The sequence below is a fragment of the Eleginops maclovinus genome, chromosome 13 (assembly GCF_036324505.1).
Source record: "Eleginops maclovinus isolate JMC-PN-2008 ecotype Puerto Natales chromosome 13, JC_Emac_rtc_rv5, whole genome shotgun sequence".
Taxonomy (NCBI): domain Eukaryota; kingdom Metazoa; phylum Chordata; class Actinopteri; order Perciformes; family Eleginopidae; genus Eleginops; species Eleginops maclovinus.
The window spans coordinates 19,480,722-19,502,042 of NC_086361.1; the positions used below are offsets into that span (position 1 = coordinate 19,480,722).

Here is a 21,321-nt window from a genome sequence, read left to right on the forward strand (position 1 = left end):
CGGCCACCGCTCCTAATAGGTTAATGACTTTTTTGCATTTTGTTTCCAGATGTTTGATATGTGTTTTCCATGTATATTTGCTATCCAGCCATAACCCCAGATACTTAAATTCAGCCACCCTCTCCATCGGCTGCCCATATAATGTTAACTTTTCTGTACCAACCTTTCTCTTATTTGAAAACATCATGTAACATGACTTGCTTGTTGACAGCTTGAACCCCCACTCATATGACCACTTCTCCACTTTCTCTATTGCTTTTCTTATACTATCTACCACACATGGCACATTTCTTCCCCTCGTCCACTTCAGATTTTAGGGGAAAGCAATCAAGCGTAGAGCCTGTGATTAGGACACATGAAAAAACGTTGTTGCCGAGCAATATGTGTGTTACTATCATAGACTATAATATGTATTTATTATCCAGGACAGCAAGGCAGGACAGTATTCATTCTCAATTGAAATAATTGTTGTTGGGCCCCCTTATAACTCTGTTTTACATTTATATAACATTTCAAACTACAAAGTTTATGTTCAACTGTTGATATTATCCACTGCTGTACAACCTTTTACTAAACATTCCCATTTTACAGTTCAAAGCATTTAATTCTACTGGACATTTAATTTTGCAGTGTTTTTTCCTATTCTGTATTCATACATTTGACTTATTCCTGCTTTTATTTTTGCAACATTATGTTTTTGCCCTTTTTAATTTCATGTCTTTTTTTGATTGAATTTGATTTCGGCATTGTTTTGGATTTTTTTTGCAAACAATTAAATGATTTTTCATGAACTTGGGGTTTTCAAGACGTTGAAAGACCAGGAAATGTTGCCAGTTTTTCCTGCTTTGCCTAGTTGGAAACCAGCCTTGCCCCTCAGACTTTGAAAAACAATTAATACACAAAATAAGAAAAATACTGAAACCTTTGAACACTCAATTTTAATGGGCAACATAAATATACACAATTATACTAAAGAACCATATTACATTGGATTATATAAACTACTTTTCCTGTAAACAGGATGTGTTGTTTCTATAATTGCAATATACAAAGCTGCTTCGAAATAAGAACAACATGATTAGGTACTTATATTTCATTAACTACACACTGCTGCAACGAAGTGCACTGTCCCATAAAATAGGGACAAAGCCAGGCAATAGATGGCAGTAGTTGACCATGAACTAGACCCTATGCGTGCACAGGAGCTGCAGTATGTAAAAGTGCAACTAAAGGGCATTTCGCCTGTGGAATGATGTGAAAGGTTAGCTGATAATGTCTCCACATCATGTTTGTTTTGATTAATACATATTGTTTCGTTTCAAAGATGTTTGAAGGTCCATTTGTAGTCATTTATTTCTGTTAAATAACTGCTCCAGGGATGTTTTTATGATAGTGTGTATAAGAAGCTACTAAAACATCATGATCCTTTTATTTAGAGGTTTTTAAAGCACCCAAGGACACTTTACAATTCAGAAAATGTTCTTTAAAACGGTACAAATGGACAGTGACAGGGGACATGGAGCACTACAGTGGGTAGTCTGATCTGAACAGGTGGGTTTTGAGGAGGGACTTGAATGTGGTGATTGTGTCGGACTGTCGGATGTTTTGGGGGAGGGAGTTGCAGAGTCTGGGGGCAGTGTAGCTAAAAGCCTGAGCACCCATTGTGACGAGGCGTGGGGTGGGGACAGACAGTGGACCAGCAGAGGATGAGCGAGAGGTGGGAGCCAGGTTGTGGAGGTTTTTGTCTGGTAATATAAGACTGATACCATATCCCTTCAGTAGGCTTTGATAACTATCCACATGATGTGTGTTTGTGAGATATAGGAAACAGGTTTTACATTTTTTCTTTTATTGGCTGTTTGAGTTGCTTCAAGTAAAGAAATGTAAACTTGTTCACAGTACACATATCAATTAGTATTTATTAACAATAACTTTTTTAAATCTCAACATCTTTTTCTTAAATAACTACATTGCAGTGTACATATTTCATTTCACAGCCACAAATATCAAAGATATTTACAGGTCTACATACAATATATACATATGCACAGGAGACATGTTCACAAGGCTTCAGTGTGTCCCTGGAGGGGGTAAAGCTCACACGTTTGGCTACTGCCTCAAGAGTCATGAGGGGTTTCTACCGAAAGAAAACTCTGACACATAAAACCGTTTACACGATGTGCAATTATCACAGAGTTAGTGGGTGAAAATGGCACTGTGTTGGCCTGTAAAGTATCCCATTCAGTTAGAAGAAAAACACTCACAAAAATAATAAAGTTAATGAAATATGAACATTTTCACATCGGCATCCCTGTTGTCATAAACAACATGTCAATGATGTAACAGTATGTATAACATATGACACTGTATGTACACATTTTCCATATCAACGGATATGAAATATGTCAATCCAAACTTTCACAGGGATTGAGATGATCACTAATCCTTCAATAAACACACATATATACAAAATAATACATCAGCAAGTGTACTCCCCGGTCGTCCATTCTTCTTTTTTCAGAATTATGTGCTTCCCTTTTTGAATGCATTTGGAGCAAAGGTAGTAGTGACGGCAACATCCATTAAAAGACGTGTGAATGTTTAAAAATGTCGTTTCCAACCCATTATGAAACTTTAAATGGCAACGGGACTTCAGAGCCTTAAATATATTTATAAGAAGCATGACTTTCCAGCCAACATGAATTCAAAAACAGTAAAATCAAAGCTATTATAAATATTTAAATAAAGATATAACTATGTCAGTAGCGGCTGTAGTCGCCGTGCCGCTCATTATTAAAGTAATGAAAGCATTAGGAGAGAAAAAGGCTTTTCCGCTCTTCAGCAGCTGTCCTATAAATTAGATAATGCCATTTATGTGTTTACAAACCAAACGGCTTTTACTTTTGTAGTGGTTTCGTTTCTATGGCGGGGAACTAAATCTCACAGATGTAGATGTCCCACCTCTTAACATCACATTATAATGGCTTGGGAAAAAAAAGGAAAAAGCAAGTTGGATGGGAATGAGATGAAAACTGTTAGACTGCTTACAGTAAACTTTAAGTATTAGTTATAATATTAGACGCTTAAAAGACGTTCAAAACACCAAATCAATGGCAAAAGAGCAAAGTAGATGAGCAACACTTTTGAATTTTTTGACCCCAAAACAAGTCTGGTATTAAGGCGTAATCACTGTTCAGTTTTATCACGATGTTCACGTCTCAGAACAACACGGTTTTCAGTGCTCAAGGTCATTAATGCTCGATATGTTTTATGTACAAGAAGGAAACTGTTCATCTGCAGAGAGTAGCACCGATATAAAAGGGCAGCAGTTACATAACGTGTTCCCATCACATTTCATGCTATTGTGCAATTTCAACTGAGAACAAGGCCAACCTTTAAAAGGAAAGAAAGGATCTCCACAGAACCCAAAAGTAGTTGTACAAAAAATAAGGCTTTTGAGGTCTGACTGAACAAGAAAAAAAGATAGCAGAGAGAATTTCATGCTGGGGAAAAAGTCACAAATGTAGGATGTTTGTTTAGGCATCAGCGTGCCTGAAGTGACGACTCTTTCTAAGTCAATGAAGTTTTTTGCAGAGATGGAACAGCAGCAGTGTGATCGGACAAGGCAGTGTCTGTATGATCCGACAGGGCCATGGTAAGTTGGTCCCGCCCAGTGCAAAATGCAGGTTGATCACCCGATTGGTCTCTTAAAATGTCCTAGATCATGATGACCAGTTCTGTCGAGTCTGTTTCTGAATCTGCTTCGCTGTCCCTGCAAGAGAATTTAAAAAGTGTGGTCAGTTTTCAATTTGCTTCAAATGACACACGCATAAGAAAGGCATTTCAGTGCGCAGCCTTACCTCAGATCCTGCAGCAGTTTGCGGTTGCCTTGCCTCTTCTCCTCTGTGATTGGATACGAGTATAATATCGTCAGGCCGATTAAGATGAGAACTATGGGGGCGGCTGAGACCAGCACTTTCAGTGTTATATCCACTTCCTCTGGTTGAGAGCAGCCTCGACTGACGTAGCCCGCAAAACTAAAAGAGACAAACATTATTTAATTAAAAACAGAAACATGCTCTAGTATGGTAATCCCTTTTTTTTAGTAAAGCCAACATCATGGTGAGGGCAGAATTCCCATCAAATTTCTGATCAAAGGCCGACACGTCCGTAGACTCAGTCATGTGGTGCATGCAAGACAGACTTACTGTACTTAATCTAATGAAAGCAGAAGGAATTCCTTGCTTTGATGTGGGATTTGGGTAAAGGGGACTTTTGGCTAAGCCTCACAAAGACTTTTTTAAATTTCCAAGTGCATTAGGGGAAACCTATTGAAACTCCTACAAGAAACGTAATGAATAACTTTCAATAAGGCTATGTGTGTAGAAAGACTCACTCTAAACTGAGTGTGGAGATGCCGAGGGAGACTCCAGACGCGAACTTGGTGAAGAAAACGTAGAAGGAGTAGAAGAGAGCTTCGTGGCCGGTGGAGTCGGGGTTCTGCACTTGGAAATCGTCGACAACATCAGGCAGCATGGACCTGAAAGATATGAAAAGTTAGAGTTACAGTTATAGACAAGAAAACCATGCAAAAAGAGCTTGAAAAAAAAGACTCAAAAATAGTCTTACCAGGGCAGCAGGAAGGCTGCAGCCACGCCGACCCCGGCAGCAAAAGAGACGACGTATGTGACGATCAGGTTGCTCTTAATGCACACCACCAGGATCATGAAGGGGACCACAGCCTGGAAAACACAGGAACACATTAATTAAAGCACACAGATCAGCATCTCTCATAAAGAAACCAGAGCTGTTTTCACTGCAAGCCCTATAACATGAGCTAATTCCTGTCTCACAGGCTTCAAACGACTCAGAAGTGATGTTTGGACGCGGTTTTGGGACTTACCAATGTGCCAACGTAAACCGCCGTCTTTTTCCCAAAGCGAGTCAGAAACCACTGCCAGAAGGGGATGGCCAGAGTAGCGGAAAGCTGAGGGGGGGAACACATTCGAAGCCAGGTTAACCAGATGTTTTTGTTGTGACACACACTCCAGTAAACCCACACTAAGCCCTTTATTGACAGGCTACTATGATTTAGCAGAAAAACCAAGAGAAGCCACTCTGAGCCACAAAAAGCAATGGCTAAGACATTAGCTGCATTGTTAGGATACTTTAGCTTTCTGTTTCAGTTTGGACATGACATGAGCACGGTGAAGCAGGAGCACATTTGACCTCTCCTACCTGCCAAACACAACAGTGAAGGTGGAATATAATATGCTTTCTAAGGCTCTTCCCAAAACACAGTTGAGTTCCGTGCAATGCAAAATACCACAGGGATCATCCTGTGACTCTACAGGGGGCTCGCTTCGGATCAGTTTGGCCTCTGACCCCTCCGTGTTTGACTAAGGTTGAGACAAAAACGGTGGTGCAACTGTATTTTTCCCCGTCTTTTTTCCAAGGTTTTAAATGAAACAGAGAGATCGATCGCACAGACAGTCATGTGGTTCCATATTATTGCTCTGTGGTTTTAAAAGCAGTTCTCATTTTAGCAATATGAGTAACGATTTGTATATCATTTACTTCCCTTTTTCAAAGTCAAATCAGCAGAATATGTGCACATAAACACGTCACAGTATTTCCTCTTTAAAGTCAATCTATTGCACTTCTTTGCATGTCTCCCCTACAAGCCCCATCAGCCTTTTCACATTCAAATTAGAGATAATAATCATTTAATTATGGCTACACATTGCTTAATATGGCCTTATCTTCTGAACAGACCTCATAAAGCATGTCTGTCAATTCCTGCCAAGTGAAATTGAGTAGCACGAGAGTGCTACTCCTCCATCCAGCCCTTGAAAATTGAGAATTTGTGCATGAGAACAATGTCCCAAACAGCATGCTCTCTGCAATGTGGTTAACATTAGCAACAAAATAGTAGACACAAGGCTCTTTTTGTTTGTCGAAGTGATTGAATTCCCCCTTGCTCTCATACAAAGTCGCATTACTATGACCTTTACTGTGTTAGCCCATCAATGGACAACCAGTTTGAGTTACAAGTACTTATATAACACCGGAGAGAGGAGTTAAACAAATCAAACTAATAGGATCGGAGTAAATCAGTGAAGGTGAGGATCAGGATCAGTTTATGGAGAAGTTCCTGTCAAAGCTCGCACTGTTGAAGCCTCTAAAAAAGTCATTTCGCTGAATAAATGTCTTAAAAAAAAAGATTAAGGACTTGACTTCATAATCCGTTCCATAAAGTAAAGGATAGAGAATGTAATCCTCAGTGGAGTTCTGCTACAGGACGCACATCTATGGATTAATTGGCATTAATACCTGTCAGGATCTGAGGTGATTCTTTGACACGAGAGACCATTCTTCCAGAGAGGTCAAGAGATATAACTGAGAGGAGAATCGCATGTGGCTCCCTGACTGTCTGTGGGAATGGGATGGCATTCAGGCTGAGCGGTCAGAGTGGACACTGCTTTCTAGAACAGCCCTGTCATTGAAGAAGGTTTATGTGTCTGTCCCGGGGGGGGGGGGGGGGGGAGCAAAGCTTTTGTGTTCACTCTGAAACTAATGGCTTAACTTATTCCACACAAATGCGTTACTCTAGGTGTCATGTGCTGAGGGAAATGCAGTCATTGCCATGGCAACAGTGCGCCTATCTGTCTGAAGGTCTGCAAAATGTGTGTGTTTGTGAACTCACCATGATGACAAGAAGTATATTCTGGAAGTCGTTTCTGAAGCCCAGTGTGGAGCTGCAGAACAGGGCGAAGTTTCCCTCCAGGAGCTGTGGGACGAAGCGCAGACACTCAGACAAATTGTACAGTCTAAACACACACACACACACACACACACCTCGGCCAACAGGCACCACATAAACTCAGACTGGGAGCAAAATACAGCTTAAGAAGAGCCGGTTGGACTGACCAAACAAAAGTGATACCAAAAGTGATACCATACTGTACAAACATCAGGGCTGGAATTATAAAATGGACTAGTGCAATATTCAAGTCACAAGAGGCGCAATATTTATTAAATGCAAAACATTGTATTGTAAATAAAGGATTGTGGTGATGCATGTCCCGGCCGAAATCATGTTCTTAGGACTTGATAATGTTTAATCCTTGTCTGAGACAGATCCTCACCCCATGATCCTTTAATCCTAATGAGAATTATGATGCAAAAATGACATTTCCCGGCAATATAGACCCCAGCGTACGATGGGTGAACTTGCAATTGTGTGTTTATACGCACCATGAAAGCGAGCGAGGTAAAGAGGAAGACCATGATCAGCTTGACGTACGGACCGTGTCCCATCACTAGCCTGATCCCCTGGAAGAAACCCATGGGCTCTGACCGGGGACGACAAGACTCTGGAAGAAGGAAGAACAGGAAAGAGTGAGCGAGGATGCAAAAATATTACATCCGCATTAATACAATTTGAACTTTTGTCTTACTACCATGGTTTCTCAGTTCCCTCTACATGAGGAGCAGCCTTTCAGACTCATGCGTTACTAGATTTCTATTTACCACATCACTGATCATGAGGTTTCCTATTAGAAAGTCCTCCCACAGCCTGTCAGACCATAGTCATACCACAGCAAACAGCTACACTCTGCTTCCCCATTGGACAAGAGTGAGACAACAGCTGTGCAATGTTAAAGACGTGACTTTTGGGCATCTAATCTGGAGGTTGAGCCCAATCAGAGGATCATAAAAACACATATTTGATTGGCCTGCTATCATGGTTTAGTTGTCCCTCACTTTGGCTTTCAATGCAAGTCAAAATGAGGCAATTTAACCCCAGTTACTTCCAAATCAAAAGGATGGAATTTAAGGGATTAAGGCCTCACCTTTTTGCTCTCTCACACCGAAGAACAGGACGATAGCGCAGAGGACGTAGATGATGCTGATGACACCGGAGGAAATCATGTAGGCTGTTTTCTGCGAGGACAGAACAAAACAAAGTTAGCATTCGTGTCCCAAAGTCTTGTTTGTTAGAGCAGAAAAGCTATTATTAGCCCTCACTGACAAGCATGTGAAAGTGTGTTTACCGTGTGATCCAGGGAAATGACAGGCTCGGAGCTATTGTGTCCGGCAAGCAGAGAATCGTTGCTTAGGTTCGCCAAGATCTCCCCAGGTCCCGGGAGGCAGGGAGCATTGGCCCTGCCCACGATCTGCCCCTGGATGGCCGTTCCCACAACAGTGCCCAGAACCTCCACCGTCATCCCTGGTGAGAGGAGAACATGGGGGATGTTTAGTCTTTCAGGAGGTCAACAAGGGGAATAACCTTTGTCCTTTATAATATTTATTCTGACTCGGAAACTCACTGTATGCCGTGGCTGAGTCTCTCTCTTTCTGGTCCGTGCTGATGAACATGGTGAGGGCAGAGTAGGGCACATGGAAGCACTGATTTGGATAGAAAAAGAGAAACAAGGTGAGAAAAATAAATGCGGGTTTCATTTTTGCTCATGCATTTCAGTGAAGAGAAGCTGTGTTTTGGAAAATGTGTGTCATTGTAGTTTTATTAAAGAAATGTATGATAATATTGATACAACAGTCAGATGACTTGCAAAAAAAGCAAATACATTCCCCAAAATTTGGATTATTCCTTGAAGTACAGCGGCAACAATGAGTCAACAAATAAATGTGTGGATCTGCTACGAATAAATGTTCTTAATGTTATGATAATGGTTCATAAATGTTCATGCACAAATGGCAGAAATGTTCATTTTATCCACAAAAATACAGCTGTTGCAAGCTCTCCCTCTTTTGCATTATATATTTAATAGAGGAAACAATTAAACATTAAACAATTTGAGTAAAACATCATCATAGAGTCACTGAAAGAGGAATCTGATTGGCGGTTCAGAGACAGGAACCTTAGGATATGCTCATGTAGTGTTATTTTACTTTACACTTAACGAATTTCATAGTAGGGAATCATTGAGGCGATACTGGAAATTGTGTAAGTCTTATATCTTGGTATGCTGTACGTATGAGACAGAGTATTAGTCACTGGGAGTGTCTGATTGTTCGTACTCACAGTTTGAAGGGACTGGAAGATGCAGTAGAACACAAGGTACCAGATGACTTTTCCATTCTCAAAGGGAGGAACGTACCAAATGAGGAAATAGGAAATGACAGCCAGAGGGGTCGAGAGCAGGATCCTTCATGTGGACAGAGAGGAGGGTAGGGGACAAAAAAAAAAAAACATCAGTGGATGGAAACGTGAGTCTACTCGAGCGTGAAAAAATGTCCCTCTGTAAACAATGATCAGCATTCATGAAAGGGGGGACACTCATTACGTAACAAACGGTGGCCCTTTACACCTGGCTTTCATTCAGTGCCAAATTCTCACTCACTACATTCATTTCATGGTGAATATCACTAATAAAGACAGTGTTTATTCGCTGTGACATCTGTGGAACAGGTTGAGCTTGTGAGATCATGTAGGGAATGCTGCCTTTCAAAAGCCAAACATACTCGTGTCCTCTCGTATTCAAATGAATGTTCATCTTTGGTTACACAAAGCAGAGGCAAAGTGGAAATATGTTCGTCCCAATAAGTATCAGTCATTCTAGTTTGTAAACACATCCTTGCCATCCTCCCCACATGCCTTGATGTCCTGTAAATGAAGTCATTTTGTTTGGAAATAGACTCAGATGGAATTCCATTCAGTCTCTTCCTTCCCTCCGTTTACAGCTTCCTATCGCAGATGGAGACTCTCCCATCAGAAGTGATACAGCGAAGCAAACCACACCTCTGAGGGGAAATAAGAGTCTGGCTTGTGGAACAGGAAAGGAGCATCCTGCCTGACGTCTTTCTCCAAGGGAAATCACATGATGTTCCCTTAGTATGAAATGATGTCACAAACGAATGGATACAGAAAACAGCCTGCTATAGTACTTGTACAAATGACGTAAATTCTCGTCATGTCTAATGCACATAAACCACTTTATAATGTATGTTTATCAGATGCTACCTCAGTCAGACTATTCAACCACTGTAACACATCTTTATGCAATATATCTGGCTCCTATCACACTACTTATACATGCTACACTTATTTATTTTTTAAATACTGGTACTGTACTTATTGTTGTCCACATGGATGTGTACTTTTGTCAATTTTGAAAAGGTGCTATATACAAATGTAATTGTTTATTCATTGTAAATTGTGTAATTTCTATCTTACAAAACGTTTTGCCAATTTATGTTTGATGTAACAATGTTTATTTCCCCTCTGTGGGACTAAAAAAACTCAATTCTGATCTGATCCGAAGAGTCACCACTAATGGAATTAAAGCCAAACTTTGATATGTGCTTAAAGGAAAGCAATGCCACGAGGAGTGGCACACAGCAGACTCCCCAGAGCATGTAATGTGATTAACTGTACACTCATGTGAAGGCACTGTGGGTGTCATGGGCTATGTCTCCATTCAGTTTAAACACTCCCAAAAACCCCAGGACACAGATGATTCGTTTCCATGGAGTTTACTGGGAATCTTGTGAAACTGTAAACACAGAACAATGAGATACGATCAAGCTAACCCAATAGCAAGCAACGGTAAAGCAGAAAGCTAACGTTAGCACTAACTTAGCCTAGCAACACAATTAGCGTCTTAGCCGTCTGAATATACTCGCAAACTCAAAATACTTGCACGACGTAATGTTATAACATGCACTAATACTTACAGACTTTACCTTAGCAAAGACAGAGAAAGAATAGCCCTTAACTGAGGAGCTGATGACAGGATGTGCTCACGCAACTGTATATGATCGCGGCACGGCAAATGTACTTCCGGTCTCGCAGCCTGCACTGCTTATACAATGCCATATTTGCGAAAATAAACAAATCGCACTAAACTATGATAGTCATGGCAGATATATTTTCATCAGATGACGCTGCATTAAGGAATGCTTTAATTAAAGTGAATTTCCTCTTTGCAATGCCACACCAAATAGGGCATGGTGCTCGATTCGGAAACGCCTACACTTCAATTCCTGAGCTTTATTCCCACAACAACAATAAAACAAGCTATAATCAGAAACATAAAGCTTCAATCTTATCCTATTTTTCTTTTTCTGTAAGCTCTTCTAAAAATAGTGTGTACCAAGTCTTGCAGTGTGCAGTGAAGTGACACAGTACGCCATATAAGTAGTGTCCTGACACCCCCCCTGTAATCATATTTGAATGTCCTCCCAAATAGCCGTGTTGAGTACTGGGGGGGGGGGGGGGGGGTTCATCTGTTAATATAGAAGGTGACAACTTTGAGTCAGGTGTCTAATTTAATGTGACTTCTTTTTCTTTTTTAATGGTAATGAATAGTTTCATTTGGCAGTCACCATTGGGCTGGGTGGGGGGGGAAAAAAGAAAACCAAGCCAATACTCTGGTTTTCAAGCCTTGACATCATGTTTTCTTGCTCTCATGATCATAAAAAAGCATGTCAAATTTTATCTTTTTATCAATAGTAGGTTAAAAAACCCACTCCCCAACATAAACCCAATCGACTTGTTGCCAGTAAAGCAAGACAGGCAAGACAGCATTTGCATACAAACTCTGGATGCATAACAGCCATTGCAAAAACACAATATTAAAATCCATATTTGGGACATGTCTGTAGTTTTTATCACAATCCTAAGACTTGCTCTGCAGCTTGAACTCTATTAAACTTTCCTCAGTCAGTCTTTAAAAATTCCTACCATGACACTGGGGGCTGAAAGCTGAGACGTCATTGGCTCACACATGTGGTGTGTTGTAGGTTTGACCAATGGGAAGCCAGCCTGACTATTCCACCCTCCCCCACTTCATACACACGCAGCCTTTTCACATGGAGCTGCTCCGGGTGCATTTCTTCTGCTTCCTCTGTGCCACAGCACCCATCTCCTGACATCTTTACAACGGGCACGTTCAACCACATCACGTTCAGCTCTATCATCTTCCACATACAAAACCTCCCATCCCCCCCCAACCACACCCCTTCCCCGTCAACAAATGGATGAGATGCACAGGCAGCACCGAGCATGACCCACTTCTGAGATCCAGACATCAGTGGTTTGATGTTAGCTGCAAGTCTAAATAATGATATCCTGATCATCTCCCCCTCCTGCACATTAATTCAATTATATGTGATGTCTATCCAAAGCACAGTTATTTGTGCTAAAGTAATTTGAGGTGTACATCTATGTGTTCCTTATCATGTAAATAACATGTCTCCAGTAGCTCCTGTGTGGCCATTAATAGATTTTAATTATATGAAATTTCCCAGCAGCACTGTAGTGTTCAGACTACCTCAATCTAAAATCGCAGAACAAGAAGCTATTCCGATGAATCTATATATGTGCTATATCTTGCATTCGTGACCATTCTGAAACTTCTCTCAGACTGCTAACCAACAGCTGGAATGGATGATCATTCCTTTGTATTCTAAAATGAATTATGCAGGTGTTCCAATGCATGCACACCATGGGGAACATTAACACACGCGAGACCTTCATCATCCCTCCTTGCACACGGTTCACACATTTTATAACCGACTGGGGAGATCATGTTTTTAATCAAGCTGTGCAGTGAGCAAATGTGATGGTGTAACACTCATGTCCCAGTAGTGCTCATAATTAGCTGCCAGAGATGGGAAGTAACTAAGTACGTTTACTCTAACTGTATTCAAGCACAATTTCAAGATACTTTACTTGAGTATTTCCTGTTCATGCTACTTTGTACTGATACTCAACTATTAAAAAAGGGAAATAATGTTATTTCACTATTTCAGTGCGAGTGGGTCTAAAACAGTAAAATGCTACTTGATGCAACAATATTCTGTAGAAAGGTCACATACCAATATAATTACAAAGACAAATGAAGGCCATTTCTCTGCACACTTATTACTTTTTCTACTTCATTACATTTTGCACGCTTAAGAAAGATTTTGAATGCAGGACTTTTACTTGTAATGAAGTATTTTGACTTAATGTTTTGCTTCTTATGCTCAAGTAAAGCATCTAAATACTTCCGCCCACACTGTTAGCTGCCAAACCATGCCTTGTACCCAGTCTTGTTGAAATGTCCCCTTTAACCCGGTCACACTTTGGAGGTACTGCATGTCCCGAAATATCCAAAAGGGACAGCAGCTCTAACTTATCCACCGTGTTGACAGAGAGTTTCTGTAACCAGCAGCTATACCACTGACCGCTGGCACCATACTTCTCTTACATCACAGTGTGAAATATACCACTGATACAAGAGGGGCTGCAGTTTTTGACAGAGCAGGAGCCACAGTTTAACGGTTCAATGTTCATGAATAGAGAGATACTTTATAGGAGATGAAGCCATGTTGGGTGCTCAGGAATGGAGAGGCGGGGGAGGGGACGCAGCAGCTGAAAAGGGTCGGCAACCTTTCAGTGAAAAAAGGCCTGAAGCCCCCCCCCCCCCACATGCTCAGCTGAGCTGCCACACAGATATAGGGCAACATTTTGATATCAGTTTTGCTCTTCACAAGGGGATCTCCCAGAGGAAGAGAAACTCAGAAAATTGGGGTGTTTTTTTTACTGAAAAGTCAAGTTCAAAGACATATCTCGGCCCATTGCACAGTTCAGTCTTTGTGTTTTCCCCTCAATTTATATACAATCGGCAAAAAGTACCAGCTGCCTCTTTAAATATTATATGGTCACTTTAAATATATATACACAGCTACTTTTTTATTACCATGGTGTCCTTATTTGCTATTTGTCTTTTGACCTTTTTTATAATTAATAACATGTGCATCCTTAGATATTTTACATTTGTAATATTTTTCTGCGTTATATGCCACTTCTGCTCTAATAAAGTTCCTTGGTGCGGGACAAATAAAGGAATTCTGATTCTGATGGTCAATTTGAACATATAGGAATGCTTTGAAGAAATGTAAGAATGTTAAAAATGTGCTCTGTATTTTAGATATTACGTGTCTTAGAGTACTTTCTAGAAAATGAATATGTGCTGCCGGTAACAGGCAGGAGTTATATTTGTCAATGTCCTGCCAAAGGCCAAACTGTGGGAAATGTGCAAGACTAGCTCTAGCAGGAACCCTATATTTGCTTGGTTAGAAAAAAAAATTACCTCAGTGCTCTTGGTTTTGGTGGCCAGCCTAAAAACTTCAAATAAAATCACTGCTAAAAAAATTCAGAGTTGTTTTATAGCAGCAGTTTATAGCCTGTGTGAGTAGCAGCAGGCACAGTGTGTATGTGTGTGTGTATGTGTGTGTGTGTGTGTGTGTGTGTGTGTGTGTGTGTGTGTGTGTGTGTGTGTGTGTGTGTGTGTGTGTGTGTGTGTGTGTGTGTGTGTGTGTGTGTAAGGGGACAGAGTGTGAATGGACACAGTCGGATGCATGGGCAATGAGGAAACAGCAGCAATAATTGCCAACACATGACCTAGAGTAACCCCTAAGGACGCTGATGATTCAAACACACTTCTCACAAAGACCCGCCCCCTAACACTGACACGTGTAAAAACTTCCACTCACTGCTCTGACTCACGCAGCAGCATACCATTAGCCATTTCCACGTTATCTCAATGACACATAACTGGGAAATTATCAGCACGGCTATAAATACAGACCGACACAAAGTGGAAAGTTGCATCGGTAGGAGGATGACCCAGAGAGAATGACCTATATCTTCAGAAACGCTCTAAAGTGAAAATGCAGACCTACCAGGGCAGCATGCGTCCGAAGCGTGTCCATGGGCTTCTTGAGACTAGGAAGCCCACTGTGGGGTCCGTTACTGCGTCCCATGCTCTGCCCACAAACAAGATAATGGAGGCATAGAAGGGATCAAGCTGTAAGAAGAGAAAAAAAAGGATTAGTACAACTGTAGAAGTACAAAAATGTCAATGAAGGGGGTCATTTATGCTCAAATAACAGCGTTACAGGTAGAAAGGGGTTCCTACAATTTAAGGAATAGTTGTTGTTTTTTAATGCTGCTTGTAATTACATTTAAAACCAACTTAACAATAAGCTAAATTAAAAGGAACAAACATCATTTAAGGATTGAGGAGAATTTTTGTCCAATTGCTATATTTACATAAACTTGTGCGTAAAAATAAATAAATTAAAAAGACAAACAAAAATAACCAAATAATAAAACAATAAGGAAAAATAAAGCAGTACACACGGGGTGTTATTTGAAATAAGGAAGAAAAGTCACAAAAAAAACAGGAATTATACAAAAGTATGTTTTTTTGGTCATTTTTCTTCTGCCAATTTATTGTAGTTGGTTTGTTTACCATGTTTGGGTCACCAATAAAGATTGAACTGATAACAGTATGCAATATGAATACTATGGGACCCCAAATAAATATAACTAATATTGGGTTCAAATTCAATCCATTTCCACCATAAAATATTCCTCCAGCTTTGTACTTGTAGGACGTCCACACTGGAATCACTAAATTTCACGAGCAGTCGAACCACTACACATAGCCTCTGTGGTTGTTTAGGGGAACCGTTAAGCTTTCTGATGCAGCAATCAGCAGTGTGGCCTGACAACATGCCTCTACAGTGAGTAGTGTTTAGTATAATAAGTCAGTAATCAAAAAGGCGGCCCTTAGCTGGATAGAAACAGTGAAGGTGCCACATGGCAGCTCAGCCCGTCTGCTGCTCACTCACCTTGAATGCTCAACTCCTGACTGTACAGTCAGCTCCATGCTGTGTCACCCCATAGACTTTTAATCAACAATCTCGGTAGCGGGACAAAGCAAAACCATGGGAAGCGGTCGACTTACACGCTATCCTGGCCTTAACCATCAGATTAGTGTCAGAGTCCATTAAAGCGAGCCCCTCCTCATCATGCTTTGGATAACTTGACTGATTTTGGGTTTTGCTCTTACCAATGCACTGTTAGATACACCTTTCTGTCTGCAAAACTTTAAAAGTAGAAGATGAAGTAATTTGTCTGCATAGATCTTCTTTAAGAATGCGACTCTTAACCATCACATTTGTGTCACCGAGTTCATTAAAGCTCTACCACCGTTCCCCGCCTCGACATTTTTCAGCCCCCGTAAGCCCCCTTTGATACAGTGGAGCCACATCATGGAGTCAATAATGGAAACTTTTTCCACCTCTTCATTTCAGGACAATCAACCCCTTTGTTGGTGAGCTTTGGCGGTCACAATGTCCTGCATGTGATTATTTCAGGGCAAAGGAAAGAGCATGTAAACTCCTTGTCATCAAGTCTGTAAATGTCACCGCTGTGGCAGCGGTAAAGGAAGGACTGTATTGCATGTACAGTATGTACCCTCTCTCCCAGTGAGGTGTTTCTAGAGGACTTGAGGGGGCTATATTTAAGTCTATGTTAGGAAAGTGACACTCGATGTCTGGACAGGTGTTATCATGGAGTTTTGATCTCCACTCACCTGAGCTACGTCCAGGAGATAGATCTGCAGAAAGAACCCCAAGGCACATCCTGTGATCTGGTAGGGGGCTCCGCCGATGGCATAGCAAATCTTGTTGCAGACTGACAATCTGTTCCTGTTCTCCTTCTAGGAAAAGATAGAAAAAACAGTTAATCAAGGAAAAAATACATTAAACATGGAACCAGATCAGGACATTTTACTGAAGTGCAGACGAGAAATATGACATCCGTTCAACAAATCAGACGATAATGCTTGACAAACCAAAGCCTTATGGGTTATTACTCATTCAACATTAATGTACTTTTACAGAAAGTGTCGTAAAGGCTAAGTATTTGCAGCTGTCTGAGAACCTTTTCAGCTAAGCAGGGACTAGCCCTTGTAATTATAGAAGGGTGTGATTCTGCAGATTCAACACGCAGAAGTTCAAACCTAACACGGTGACGGGAATACAGCTGTGCATGGTTGTATTCCCAACAGGCTTATATACAGGGAACTTTATCAATTTCTGTAACTCCAACCGTCAGTGTCTCCCATTTATCACCAGTCTGACGTCTTTTCCATGCTTTATAAAAGGACTGAGGCTCTCAATTCTATAGTCTCATGAGCAGTTAAGCTTGCATAAGCTAGCTTCCACGTAGTGTATTTGGCAGAAGTCAGGGACAGCCACTGGGAAACAAGTAACCCATGGTTCCCTAACAACAAATGCTCATTCTTCTCCATTTTCTCCACTGTATATATACTCATTTTGCGAACAGACAGACTCTAAACAACCCCTCTAATAGCAACACAAATCTCTGCAGATTAGTGCCAGGGCATGACAGCATCATGGTGTCACACACTCAGAAAACCAGGGTGACCAAATCTTGGCATAAGCCTGACCTTGCCTGCCTGTTTGACCAGTGGTCTGACCAGTCTTGCCCACAGAGGGACGACAACACACCCTCCTCCCTGACCAATCAAAAATGTTGTTCCACTTTTCAGCTGGTTTCATCGCTGGTGAGGAAGAAGAGAAGTAAAGCCTTTGAAAACCAAGGAAACATGTTTCAAAAGATCTTGAAAATGACCATTACCGCTGGCCCAGTTACTAGAGTATATATGTCACTGATATGCATGAGAAAGAAACAGACCTCATCTAAGATCAGACCACAACACAAAACATCATTGTGACTGAATGAACCGGCCTCTGTCTTGTTGATACACCCAACCCGGCCTTTGTTTAGGTGACAAAAAGCTCTCTGGCACTATCAAAAACAGAAGCAATTATTCAAACCTTTAGCGACAGCACACAAAGGCTGGCTTGTTGGAAACACCAGTAGAACTACCTGTTGATTTAGGCCATATATATTCATTTTGGTGAGTTGTGGGGTACAGAGGATCAAGGTTGACCCACCATATGATGCACATTTTCATCCAAACCAAACATTACTGCTGTGACGTGTAAGGCGGATGACTGTGGACATATTTAACTGTCAGTATGGGTGAGTCAAACGTATTATTTGCCCATAACTAATGCTCCTACACCTGTTCAACCAGTGTGCATATCATAACACTTCTGACACTCCTAGTTAAAATTACACTCCAGTGAGTGTTCCCACCCTGTCATGCAACCTATCTTAATAGTGTGTTGGATTTATGTCACTTGGCTTTGAAGAAATCCACTTTAAAAAACACACCTCTTTGCATACACACCCTGATTAGTGTGTCTCTAGTCAGGACGTCTCAACAGTGTTCAGTAAACCCTTCAGGCCTCCTCTTACTAACTCTAAGGCTGCCAGTTGTGTTATCAGTGCTAACAGTCATGATATGATATCGCTGCAGACATGGGAAAGTCTGATCGGGAACAGGTGGGATTTTCTGATTTCTTAAAACCGTGTCTGAGTAATGTTGCACAACGGTTCCTAATGGCAGTAATGGAATTGCCAAAAACGTGAGGATGAGAATTTAGGAAATTATCCTGTGCCCGCGCCCTGTCTGACACGTCGTCTTGGTGTGTGTGCTTCCTGCCGCATTCGTGCAGTCAGAGATATCGATGTTGTGCCCCATAATGCACACCAACATCAGTTTGATGAATTACATTCATTTTCTACAGCAACCGAATTAATTACACATTATTTTAGACAACGGTGGAAAAAAATAGCTCGAACTATTTCCATTCAAAACAGTAGCTCTACATGGGGACGCAAATGATCTACTCCGCATTTCTCTACAACAATGCAAATCATTGTCACACTGTCAGACACAGAAAAACGTACCCTAAATGTTCTTGTTTCACTTGTTTTGGTATAATGTACACCTGTATAATATACATACTGTATATGTTAGAGAAGTGTGGTCCTTTCTTAATATCTGGGGACTCCAGGGAAGCCCATGAACGCAGCACTACAACAAACCTACTTTCCATGCCATTTAAATAAAAATGCAGCATGTATCCCATGTAGCTCATATTTTTTTGAGAGAGCTACACCCCCGGAAGGAGTGCATATGTTAATGCAACGTATATCAATTTAAATTCATTAAAGAGACCGTTATGCAAATGAGTTGTACGGATTTAAGTTAAGCTATATGTGGCTGTGGCTGAGGACTCCACCGAAAACCTCCCTCTACAGTCCTAAAATAAATGAAATCTACTATACTAAACCATCCAAAGCTTTGGTTTGTATCATTTAAACGATTGGTTGAATGTCTCTTAATGTTCAGAGGAGGCTTGGTCGCTGTTGTGGATTTTTTGACTGAAAATTAATCATATTTATTTAGGTTTTACATTTTTATCGATGATTTCGTTCATTGACTAAGCAAATGAGTCACATTTATGCTAAATATTATGAAACTCCAGTTGGGTAATATCACAATGAGAAACGCGTCTAACGTATGTCCATTGAATTGTCACTTGCGCTCCATTCATTCAAATCTTCAACACAAAATCCCCTAAAAAAACTCACTTCTTCATCATCTTCTGTTGCCTGGTATTGATTTAAAGACACGAAAATATGGCAAAAAAGATCATTTAAAATGAAAGAAACAACTCACCTTTGATGAGAGCTTGATAACATCAGAGCCGACAGGTTTATTCAATAAACTGGCGTTGGAGTATTGTTCACTCCCTTCTCCTTTTGCCATAGCAGTAAACACAATTGTTCTTCTATTGGAAAACAATTAATCGATGAAATATCAAACAGGTCTTCCGAAAATATTTTAGGATAAGGAAACGAGTCTTGTTGTATCGTCGTGGTATAATCTCTGTTTGAACAGTGTTGAGGCAGAAGGGAGACGTAGTAGTTTTTAGAGCAGAGAGGCACCGCCCCTCTCAACATGCCATTCAGACTGTCTTTACCCCGCCCCCTAAAGGCGGGTCTCAGTCAGGCGGTGTGTCCGTGTGTGACGGATCATCTCATCATCATCATCAACATCATCATCATCATCCAGTAGTGGAAGAAGTACTCAAATTATACTAGATCCAGAGGTGGGAAAAATACCTAGGTCTTTTATTTGAGTAATAGTAGAAGTACCAGAGTGTAAGAGTACTCTGTTACAAGCATCACATTGATAGAAAAAGTGCTGGGGACAATTTTCCTTCCGATTAACATCAGCATAGCAGAAGACAAAATATGTCCCTCCCCTAGGTGATGAGCCTCCAGCACCTGCATGAAAAACCAATGCAAAGACGTCTGGACCACCAATGTGTTTTAAAATGAGGAACGCCCAACTGAGACTGAATTTTTACCTTTTTGCGAGCACACAGGAGGACAGAACATGACATAAGTACAACATAAGTAAATGCACAAATACAGGAATAAATACCAACCAGATGTGAGGGTCCAAGGAGGGTGTCTTATTCATATTCTGTACAAAATGTCCACTGAGACAAATGAAAAATGTGTGATATTGAGCTATACAAACACACTTTGGTTGATTGATTGATTTATAATAAGCCTACCAGGTAAAGATATGACAAATATTGCCCAATTGCCCATATTAGAAATAGTGCAAAGTCTGATCTATGCTTCACAGATAAGAAACAAACACATCTAAGAGTTTCTAAATGATATATTGACGATGATCCGAATGTAAGCAACGTTTCCGTTTCCAATGTGATTCTATTCAGGGATTTAATGTCATCTACGTGTACACACCTCTTTGGCACAAATTGTGTGTTTTGGAAAACCTTTAGTTTGTGTTAGTGTGTGTTACTGCTACCTCTGGTCATGCTTTGGTTTAACCTCACAAATCTTGTTCAAAGTGACCTTTTTAACAATACGGACACACATATAGCTTGGCGGCTAAATGGGAGCATTGCACAAGATTCCTCATGTGTGGCAGAACAAATCACAACTTTTATCAGGCAGCGAGCAAACTCCCGCTCGCCCCATCTCAAACTCTCTGACTCTCAGCCCTGTATTTGCTCAGCATCTTCTGTTTTTCATGCATATGTTCCCAGATTAGCTGAGCACACACATACAATACACACATGCAGTCTGCACCACTCGTCTGAATGCTCACCTTTGTGTCCACTCTGGACCTCTGGATTGCAGGAGACGTATAGATGTTTACTTTTGTGCAGCCTATGCATGCAGTCAGTCTCTACTTCTGTACACACACTTCAACTGGCCTCACTAGGTAGATGCATCAGAATCAGAATCAGAATCCCCTTATTCGCCCCACAGAGGGGAAATTTAAATGTGCTACAGCAGCAACAGAGCCAAATACTGCTTTACGAAAGAAAATATGCATTAAAAAATATTAAGAAAAAGGAAACACACAATTTACAAAATACACATCTCACCTGCCACCTCCCCTAGATCAAACACACATTTACAATTCAGCTTTATCTCTGAAAGAGTTTGCACCTATTTGTTTACAGCTACACCTTGTAAACGGACTCTCCAAATTGTATTATTAAACTTCTAATGGTTGAACCCTGACATTG

At 40.8% G+C, this 21,321-nt stretch overlaps 1 protein-coding gene across 1 annotated transcript; it reads right to left on the reverse strand.

Moving 5' to 3' along the window:
* Window positions 1-1,832: 1,832 nt before the first annotated feature.
* Window positions 1,833-19,654, reverse strand: mfsd2ab (MFSD2 lysolipid transporter A, lysophospholipid b). Its single transcript, XM_063899225.1, has 14 exons — window positions 19,425-19,654; window positions 16,398-16,523; window positions 14,698-14,822; window positions 9,050-9,173; window positions 8,334-8,412; window positions 8,058-8,233; window positions 7,857-7,947; window positions 7,258-7,376; window positions 6,707-6,790; window positions 4,904-4,987; window positions 4,630-4,742; window positions 4,397-4,540; window positions 3,861-4,037; window positions 1,833-3,772 (listed from the first exon to the last, which is right to left on the reverse strand). Exons 1-14 carry the CDS (start codon window positions 19,512-19,514, stop codon window positions 3,718-3,720), a joined length of 1,587 nt encoding a protein of 528 aa, XP_063755295.1. The 5' UTR covers window positions 19,515-19,654; the 3' UTR covers window positions 1,833-3,717.
* Between the last annotated feature and the right edge of the window lie 1,667 nt (window positions 19,655-21,321).

Coding starts and splice junctions, on each gene's coding strand:
- mfsd2ab (XM_063899225.1), bottom strand. CDS start 19,514: ATGGCAAAAGGAGAAGGGAGTGAACAATACTCCAACGCCAGTTTATTG. Junction 16,524..19,424: donor TTATCAAGCTCTCATCAAAG/GTGAGTTGTTTC, acceptor ATCTTTTCCTAG/AAGGAGAACAGGAACAGATT. Junction 8,413..9,049: donor TCTTCCAGTCCCTTCAAACT/GTGAGTACGAAC, acceptor TATCCAAATCAG/TGCTTCCATGTGCCCTACTC.